Below are 9,803 nucleotides of genomic sequence, written 5' to 3' on the forward strand. Positions count from 1 at the left end.
AAACCTTTTTGTTTAGAGCTGCCTTTGACTGTTGAAGTTAAAAAGTTAACTGGGGTATTATTCATTTAAGGATGTGGTCCAACTGTTTTATTGGTTTTACTACCTGCTTTATCATGTTTTTATCTTAATTAGATTTTGTTCTATTTCAATTTTCTTCTATTTTATTTTTTAATTCATGTAAAGCAGTTTGAATTGTCCTTGTACTGAATTCTGCTATATAAATAAACTTGCCTTGCCTTATCTTACAGCAGGGAAGATCTGCTCTTCAGCATATTTATATTTTTTAGCACCAAATCAACATGTACTACTGGGCCTCAGGATAATGTTGAAATGCTCCTTTTATTACATCGCGTTTAACCCATTATGTACAAACCAGGAATTAATCAATTGGTACAGCAATTTAAGGTTTATAGCGCCTCTCAAATTAGAGTATAAAATAAAATAAAAATTCTTCTGTTACAGTTATTTTAAAAAGACTATTATGCATACTAGCAACTGTGCCGGCTCTAATTCTGCTAAAAACAAAAACTTTTAAGATGGGATTAGTTTCCCCTCACTAAAGAAATGTACCAAATTAAATGCTGTATTATAGCCAATAGCTGCAGCTGTAAAATTCATTTTAAGCCTTTTTAAGGCACCAACACTAAAGAATGTGGCAGGCATAATTGATTAGCGAAAGATTAATAGCATGAATGACCACTAGAGGATCGTAGTGACACTTGTATCAGAGAAAAGAGGGTAATGAGGCTAAATAACATGAAAGCAGGCAAAAATTCACAAGAAGTGACTTAATCTCCTCAACAAAATGTGTGTGGTCTCTAAAGCAGCCAGCGTGACTTTATAAGCCCTTTCATGTGATGCTTATTCATCCTTCGATCTTCTTTTTTAGAATCTACATCTGTGAACATTCCATTTGTAATTGTTCCATAGACAATGTTGTGATGTCTATCTTCTCACCCACAGTAGCAGTTGTGGACGGTTGGAAACGGCCCTCACAGAAGGAGCGCAACAAGGATGTTTTTCCCACACAGGAGTTTCCGACCAGGACAACCTTAAACAGGCGGTCGGGGGAAAAAAATGCTCTTTCTTTTGTTTTCTGGGGATAAAAAGATGTGTTGTATTTATGTTTATTTATTGGTAAACTACAATAGCTACAACTTTCCTACATTTTATTACCTAATAGAATGAAGCTGACTTACTGATTGGGTTTCCTTCCCGACAGGCTGGCCTCTTGGAGACACTTGTGTCTGTTTTTGCTTTAAGAGGGATTTTTCTTTAAGAGGAGCTTCAGTGAAAACAGTGTTGTGTCCTAAGGGAGGGGCAATGCTAAATTCAGTGTCACTTTGTGCCTCTATGTCATCCTGATCTTCCTCATTTAGTTGGTGCAGTAACGGTTGGGGTCCACCTTGTAGAAGGTGTGGTAGGTGGTCTTCCTCAATCGAGATTACTCGGCGAAGGGGCCACCCATCCAGGGGCGCATCAAGCAACTCCTCTTCTTCCCTCATCTTCCTCTCACACTCCCCTTTGTTTGCACCCTCTCTGGTGTTTACCAACACCTTCTTGAAAGCAGAGTTTTTTGCAGAAGCCCTTCTGGACTTTTGTTTCACATCTTGTTCTTTGGGTTGCGCTAAGCCGACATTTCCATTGGCTAAGGTTTCAGGTCGCTGCTGACATGCAGTAATGCTGGCAGTGGTGGAGGTAGAGGCATCATCTTCACTGCAGGAGGAGGAAGCAACAAACATGATTTGAAGGTGCTCTATGGGCAAAGCTTCAGAAGACTGAAAGGACCCTTCAACCATCAGAGGGTCCCTTCAGGAACAGAGGAGAAACAGAGGATATACAGAGATGACTAGCACACTGCCTGCAAGCTAAAAACCTTTAAATGCTTGTGATCTGTTTTGAATAAATCTTTTACAACGTACAATATTATTGTACTTTTTAACAATTGTCCTCTGTTTTTCCTCACCTATAGCTTTAGAAAAGCATGCATATTCCTTTTTTCATGTTACAGTTAAGCACTAGTTTTATGGCTCCTTAAATATACAGAAAACTATTTCAAAAGGAGTTTTGTTGAAATTATAATCTGATTCTAAATGAATTACCTTGCCTGTTGACTTGTTTGGTCAAATAAGTTGGCAGGGTTAGCCTTCTTCTTTCTGACTGAGGGGGGCAGCTGGTTTAAATAAATAAGAGATGTTGCGCAGATTAATCTTCAGTCAGTCCAAAAACATTTTTTAAAGCAGTGCTGACTTACTACACCGCAGCATATGTCTCGCTCATCCTTCAGATGTTTGTTCATCTCTCTGAAATGAACATAGATAATAAAATATTTTATTTAGTTAAAGGTATAGTGGAGGATTTTTGCAAATTTTTGAAAAGACCCGCCCTCTCCACTTTAAAAAAAAATGCACATGCACAACCCATATTTTATTTCTGGCTGGATCATCTAAATAAGTGGTTCTCCTAATTGTCAATCATTCTGGTCATATGTTTACGTAAGGCCGCCCTACGTGCTGCCCCGTTAGCTATCTTTTTCTGCGCATGCGCACTATCAGGCATATATCTGTTGTGAGCTACGGTTTCAGACAGTCATTAAAACTTCCCCCTTCTCACCATGGTTCTTTGAAAATGCCCGAAGGTTGTAAGAGAAAAGGTGTCTACGAAGTGTATGAGATGAAAAGAAAGACCTCAGAGGAGGCAGATATATCCCGGAATGGTATGCGCAGAGAACCCTCCTCGTAAAGCATTATGGGATTTGCTGTCACAGCGGCCCGCTGTCGCTACATGACAGTGGCGACTAATAACAAATATGTTCAATGATGGCACCGCATAGTGAAGGAGAAGTTACGTGACCAACGGAGCAAAAAGCAGTGATCATCTGTGCAAACGGTAAGTTAACTAAGTTTGCTATAAAGTCCACTATATAGTCCTCGCTCTATATAGTGATTAAGGGATTTAGGTGTTAGGTCTGACGTTCGGGCACAGTAAGCTTGTATGAGCTATGAGAACAGCAACCTAAACAAAGCGCGCAAGAGAAGAAATGGGCTTGTGTATGCTTTTGCACGTGCTTTTTTTTTTTTTTTTTTTAAAAGAGGGGGTGGGTCTTTAAAAAAAAATCATGAATATCCTCCACAATACCTTTAAGTCACATGAATTTAAAGAAAGGTTAGGGTATTGCTCGTTACCTGAGAAGGTCAAGCTGCCTCATGAGGCATTGTTTCTCCCTCTGAAGGCCTTCAGTTATTCTATACATTTCTCTAAAAAAAAAAAAAAGATGAACAAAAGCACAGATTTCTCAGCACAAAAAGCACCAGTTGAACCAAATGATTAACCTTCAGATACAGAGTTTTCTACCCACATCTCTTTCTCCTGCTGCAGCCTGGCGGCCTGCTTCTGCAGCATAGCCAGCTGCTCCTGGGCCAGAGAGAGCTCCTGGCTGGTGCTCTCCAATGCTCTGGACAGCTCCTCGTTGGTCATTTTCAGCTTGACATTCTGCACGTGGCTCTCCTGCCTCTCGCTGTTCAGCTCATGGCACTGGATCTCTAACTACCAAAAGTGTTTATTTGTGTTCATACTTATGCAGATGTTTGTAAATAAAATCAAATTATCTTTAGCTAAACCTACTTCTATGGGTTAATGTATTTCTTAAAGGGTGAGCAAAATAATATACAAAAGTGAGTCTCTTTTATGTTATGATATGACAGTAATTATGATATTTACCTCCTATTTATTGTGAGAGATGCTGTGGGCTTTTAACCCTTTAATTAAGAATCTACCTAACAAATATATATTTTTTTTCCATTTTGGCAAAAACACAGTTTTGTTATCAGCATAGGAAATTGGGTATTTTATTAAGTCGCCAGGTAATGATGGTCTCACAGATTTAGAAAGTTTGTTCTGCTAATTTTTTTAATCTTTTCCCCTCCTTGGGTTCTGGACTGCTTTCCCAAGTGATAGTTTTTAAAAATAGGTTATGCAGCCTTGATTGTGTTCATGCAAATGTGTGTATACCTATGTGTGAATGGATGAGCATATAGAAATCAAGGAACAACGGCCTCCAATACAACAGTGGCACATAATAATAATAATAATTGAACTTTGATGATGGAATGGAGAAATTCACTTCTGTACCTTAACTCATCCCTTTGGTTGCTCCCCAGGTGGCGCCTGGGGAGCAATGAGGGGTTAAGGGTCTTGCTCAGGGACCCAGAGTGCAGGCTGTGGTGATTGAATTGGGTTCTTGCAACCTATTCAGAGCACAAGCGCACTGCTCTAACCACTAGGACACCACTCTCCACATGATGAAATGCCCAGCTCCCCTGACCCAGCTACACAGTCATCCATAGTGTTGCAGGCTGAGCCTGGGGATGAATATAAAAAGGTACAGTGTGTTTTAAGTTACCCGTTTCTGTTTCTGGAAGAGATGTTCCAGCTCCTTCTCCTTGGACAACAGCTGATACTCCAGCTCCTGGCTGTGCACCTGAAGGCGCTCTGAGTCCTGAGGATCAGAAGACAAATGCTTGATAATCACAGGGCTAAGAGATGCTAATGCCTGAGCATAAAGACCACCTTCAAAGACATAAACAATTAATAAACTACTACACAATAAATGTGGGAAACTTAACAAAGTCCCACCATTTATGCTTAATAACGTTAATCGGGAAGACTAAACATTTCTTCTCTTTGTTAGTTAGTTGGACACTTCTATTGTATTAAATAATAATACACAAGGACTGCAACTAACGATTATTTCACAAATCAATTAATTTGTCGATTATTTTTTCAGATAGCAAAAAGGTGCATTAAAGGAGATGTTTTACGGAATTCAACCAGGTGGAATTAAAATGATTCCATTTCAGGAGTTCTTGTTGGAGCATATTCACAGATGAAAAAGCTTTTTTTCTTAACAGCAAAATGTTTATATTATATATATATATATATTTTTTTTTTTTTACAATTTTGGTATAATTGCTACTCAGGGGTTGGTTGATCTGTCACCTAAAGGCATGTTTTACTGTCTCCAAACTCCAGGTAACGATTAATTGATTAGTAAATTAGTTGATGATTAATTCAATAATCTTCAATTGATTGTTTTAGCCCTATAATACACACACACTTTTTATTTAAACAAGGTATTCTGTCAGGTTTAATAGCACATCAAATCGATTCTCCATTTTCTTTTTCTGCTGCCAACAGAAAATTCGTTTAATTTCCTTTTTTTTGTCTCTGCGGTTGAGCTCCTGTACCTGAAGCAGTAGTCTGTCTTGCTCATTTTTGATCTGTGCCTCCATCTCTTCATACAAGCGCCGGATCTCGCTGTCATGCTTCGCTGATTTCCTGTAATGACGAGAAAGGCATGTTAAAAAAGGAACAGTTCTTTAGGCTGTGCTTGAGGCGATGTTATTCCCACTTTAGATATTAATGATATGTCAAGACACTAGAATGAAAAAAAGAAAAACAATAAGCAGCAATGAAAACGTATCTTATTACCTGAGCTGAATGCTGGAATTTACATCCCTTTGAAAAAAGACCTTTGCAGCTAATTGGTGAAGTAAACAGAAGAGAAGCTGCAGTGCTTTATTTGGTGCCCTAAAAATTCAATACATAGTTGATGCTGGCTGTTTTTTTTTTTTAAGTATAGCTGCAATGTTACAATCTCTATACAACCAGAACATTTTCTTCTGTTTTTTATGGGAGGTAAGGACAGAGGAAAACGCATTTTATTTCTCAGTTTTACAGGTTCAGAATATTAATACTTTTCTGCAGTTCAAACCCTCAGATTAACCCTCAATCTACTCAGATTATGGGTCATTTAACACATTTACAATGCTGTAGATTTATAGTGAGAACCAAGTGTAGCAATACAGCTCCAGCTTTTTTTTATATTCTTTAAAAAAAACGGTGATTAAGAAATACCTCTTCTTACCTCTGAAGGGCACTTTCCATCTCCTTCTTCTCCTCGTGTGCCTCTTTTATTTGGTATGTTACCCTGGCCAGAAATTCCTCAAAGTTGGACAGAAGGTGAGGCTCGTCTCGCCTTAGCTGAGCCCAAAGGCTGCGCACCTCACCTGGACTGGGGAGCAGGGATTTGCTGAATTTACTTTGACATCATTTGATATGTTAATAATTGCAAAACAGCAACCAAAAGAGGAGGGAAAAAAACAACAACTTACTCCTCAAACACATTACTGGCTCCAAGACTTTCCAGCAACATACAGAAGTGCCTCTCCTCTTCATCCTCTACCCCTGACAGCTTGGCCTCCCAATGACTCTGATACAGAGCCTCCTTGGCCTTAAAGACAGGTCCTGGGCTCTGAGTCTGGTCATCACTGACAGAGATTCTGCGACCGTGCAGGAACTGACCTGAAGTCCGTAAAAAAGGTTGGATTTTAGGTTTGAACGGAAATGCATGCGTGCAGAATGTGTTTGTCTTTGTGGTTAATGTATCACTGAAACACTTCTTAAAGATCGAGGACTGTTATGAACTTCTTTGATATTAAAATAATTTTATCTGATTTTAGAAATTAAATGCTTAGATTCTGTCATTAATTAAGTTCTCAAATGAGGAACTGTAATTCTGATTGCAGCGTCAGTAGTGGGGATCACTGCTTTTTTAAAGCAATTCTTCCTGCACATTTTTATGTTTTGTTACATGCACTAAGATGACATTGCTTGCCTTTTTTACTGCATTGTCCATTTAAGTTCATTATTCTTAAACACAATGTGAAGTTTGTTGTTTCTTCGAAGATCTACCCAGATTGCTGCAGCTTGCATATGGAGGAACCACTCTGTGTTGGATGACCAACTATGTTCAATCATCCAAAATGGAAACACACAGCTTATGTGGAAAATGATGCTTTAGGTGTGTGGTGTTTTTAGCAAACTAAAAAAGTTATTGTTGGACTAACTGAAAAATATATGTTTATTTAAATCCAGGGTTGAAGACAAACAACTGGAAGAAGTTAGGACTCTCTACAGTGGGATATAGTCGAAATAAATAAATGAAGGAATAAAAAAAAAAGAGAGGGGCAACATGAAGAGAAAATAAGACGCTGTGATCATTACTATAATATAAAAACTTGAAATTTCCAGGGTCACAAGCCATACAGTCAACATTCTGTAGCTTTTGACAATGTATTCAACATTTCTTAATTTTTGAACTAAAAAGAGAGGGATCTTTGAGCATTTCCATTTCTAAAATTTCTCTAAATCATCCATTGTCCTGGATTCTCTCTCTAATTCTCATCTCTTCAGCTTTTCTGTTCAGGTTGTGTCTGTTGGCTAAAGGAGAAGACTGATTTTGTGTATGGTGAACATTTTTTTTATGATTTGGCCTTGTTTGTGTTAATAATACAGCTGAAAAGATATAGTTGTGGTAATTTGATTTTACTTCTCGTGACTACTACATGCATATTTATTCTCTAAAAGTGCTTTTAAGTGTCAAATAATCAGATTGACACCTTTATCTAAGTTAAAATCCGGTAACTATTTATTTTTTATCAGGTTTGATTTTAGATAGACTCCCTGACTACATAGTAATTTGTTTGTTACAACTAAAGATACACTTTATCAAAATATTAACTTGTATTTAATTTTGCAGGCAGTTTGGTTTTATGGTGCTAAGACAATCATATGATTCAAAATAAAATGAAATTATATGGATATTTCTCCATAAACAACTGTAAATGATACATTTCACAGCTTTCATTCAATTTGGCGACACGGTTGATTCATCTGCTCTGGGTTTTATGAGAGTGTAAATCTTTCTTTGGACTGAAGGTTAGGTTTCTGATGGCAGGAAACTTACTGAATCTGGAGGAAAATGCCTCCAGCGTGAGGTAACCAGCTCCGTCTGTATCCAGGGAATCAAACACATCCTCAAGCTCCTCAGCAGAAAGAGGCAGCTCTCTGTGGAGCCTCTGTTGTGAGAGCAATATAAACAAACCACAGTTCAACATGCTGGCGGTTAGTGTTTTGCTGTTATAAAGCATTCTGCCTGTGAATGTTGTGCAGGCAGATTTGAAATCTATATAACAACCGATGGCAGCTCCATGTTTCCTCCTAAAACACTGTTTCTAGAAACTTTGAATGCATACTGCATTAAGCCAATATTTCAGAATCCAGACCACTCAGCTAAGACACTTTTCATTTTTAAATGGCAATTGGAGGCAATGATTCTGCATATTAAACGATGTAATTGTGTGACTGAGCTTAATTATACTCAAACTTTTTCCATCAGTGCTTCCAGCACTTTTCGGGCTCTTTAAGTGCACTAAGAGGGGAATCTGTGTTATTCAAATGGGAGAAAGAATGTGGAACAGAGCAAAGTCAGGTGCAGCAAAGTGACTCCTGCTTCTTATTCGCTATTATTAATGCAGAGAGGAGAATTAACTGTGCCACAGATAAAAGCATTAACACATCACCTATTGTTCATTTTAGCAGTTTTATGGATCCAGGCTTTTTTAAACACCTCTGAAAAAATTACTGTCTAGAAAATAATGGAGAAAAAAAAATAGTAATCTGTTAAAAACACTGTGCATTGCAGTTATTCACACAACCTTAACCTTTATCATGTTACCACCACACACTTCAGTTCATTTGTGAGATTAGATTTCGAGCTCAAAGTACTGCATAAGCAAAATAAATTTTTTTGTTATGATTTTGTAAAACTTCCTTCAGATTTACTAACTTCTAAACAGACATGTTGTGCACAAACTCAGCTCTAAAAGCCTCATTTAAAGCTTTTCACAAGCCATTTAGGAAACACAGCAAAAATGGACAATAGTACTTTAGTCCATTTAGGGAAAAATGAGGCTGGCCAAAATACAAAACGCTTTCTACTGAGAAAAACTATTAACTTCCTTAAGTGGCAGCATCCAGCTGTGGAGGCGAATTTAAGAAAGAAACCTGAGGCTCCAAAGATCTTAAGGTAGGGTTGTAGGTTCATCTCACAAGCACCAGCCTAAACATAGTTAGAGCTGTAACAGAATGGTTTAAATAGCACTATTTTCATTTGTTAGAATGACCTAATCAAAATCTAGAGCTCAAACCAACTATAAACTTTGATTAGACTGAACCCTGACATTCACAGATGGGTAAAGGGCTTATTTAAGCTAATTAAAGTATAATTGAGTTACACGTAAATGTACCTAAACTGGTCTATTTTCTGTGCAAAATTTAAAAATACAAATTTTCCAACCAATTTAAACATATATTGCATTTTGCATTGGTCTTTAATATGAATTCTAAATAAAATGGATTGATATCTGTTGAAGAAATTGTCAAAGTGCTTGAGGTTTATGAATACTTTGCCCAGAAAGTATAAATATAGATTAAAAGGCTTTTAATACACCAGTTTATCAGTATTTTTCAGAGATTAAAAAAAAAAAAGTATGTCACATTGTTAAAAATCAAACAAACAGCTTTTAAATCTAACCCTCATATCAGTGCGGGTAATGAAGCCTTTTCCCTCCATGTCGCAGGTCTGAAAGAACTCCCTGGTCTTATCCAAGAGGGCGATGTGACCCCATTCCGATCTTCTCTGTTCGTCACCGTTAACCCTGACTTCTTCCTTCTCCATGCTTGGCACTCTTTAACTACAGCCTGTGATAAGTAGCATGCACTTCAGCGGGAGTCATGGAAAAAGTCCTCTTCACTGGCTCACTTTCCAACCCCCCGGGGCCTTTCAGGGACCATGATGATGGTGGTAAACAGCAGCACCAGAGCGTTGAAATTGCAGATAAGTTTGTGAATGTGCTCCAAACTAGGACAAGGCTCTGTATTTACAAAAAAGAAGAAAAAAA

General features: G+C 37.8%; 1 protein-coding gene across 3 annotated transcripts in view; it reads right to left on the reverse strand.

Annotated features, from left to right (window-relative positions):
- LOC107085996 (ras and EF-hand domain-containing protein-like) overlaps positions 1 to 9,803 on the reverse strand; it is a 14,455-nt gene that overhangs the window by 3,770 nt on the left and 882 nt on the right. For 2 of the 3 annotated variants that reach the window (XR_001481287.1, XM_015376710.1), the window contains exons 2-13: positions 9,437 to 9,776; positions 7,808 to 7,919; positions 6,174 to 6,363; positions 5,927 to 6,073; positions 5,247 to 5,337; positions 4,403 to 4,498; positions 3,359 to 3,546; positions 3,186 to 3,257; positions 2,255 to 2,303; positions 2,103 to 2,173; positions 1,200 to 1,716; positions 958 to 1,096 (exon numbers count right to left, since the gene is read on the reverse strand). Coding sequence is in view for 1 of the 3 variants with exons in the window: in XM_015376710.1 (XP_015232196.1) it covers positions 958 to 1,096; positions 1,200 to 1,716; positions 2,103 to 2,173; positions 2,255 to 2,303; positions 3,186 to 3,257; positions 3,359 to 3,546; positions 4,403 to 4,498; positions 5,247 to 5,337; positions 5,927 to 6,073; positions 6,174 to 6,363; positions 7,808 to 7,919; positions 9,437 to 9,580 (1,816 nt within the window). In the remaining 2 variants the exon portion in view is untranslated. The remainder of the gene's footprint in view (positions 1 to 957; positions 1,097 to 1,199; positions 1,717 to 2,102; positions 2,174 to 2,254; positions 2,304 to 3,185; positions 3,258 to 3,358; positions 3,547 to 4,402; positions 4,499 to 5,246; positions 5,338 to 5,926; positions 6,074 to 6,173; positions 6,364 to 7,807; positions 7,920 to 9,436; positions 9,777 to 9,803) is intronic. The other variant, XR_001481288.1, reaches the window with a different exon arrangement.

The sequence above is a fragment of the Cyprinodon variegatus genome, unplaced genomic scaffold, assembly GCF_000732505.1.
Source record: "Cyprinodon variegatus isolate N-32 unplaced genomic scaffold, C_variegatus-1.0 Scaffold139, whole genome shotgun sequence".
In the NCBI taxonomy this organism is placed as follows: domain Eukaryota; kingdom Metazoa; phylum Chordata; class Actinopteri; order Cyprinodontiformes; family Cyprinodontidae; genus Cyprinodon; species Cyprinodon variegatus.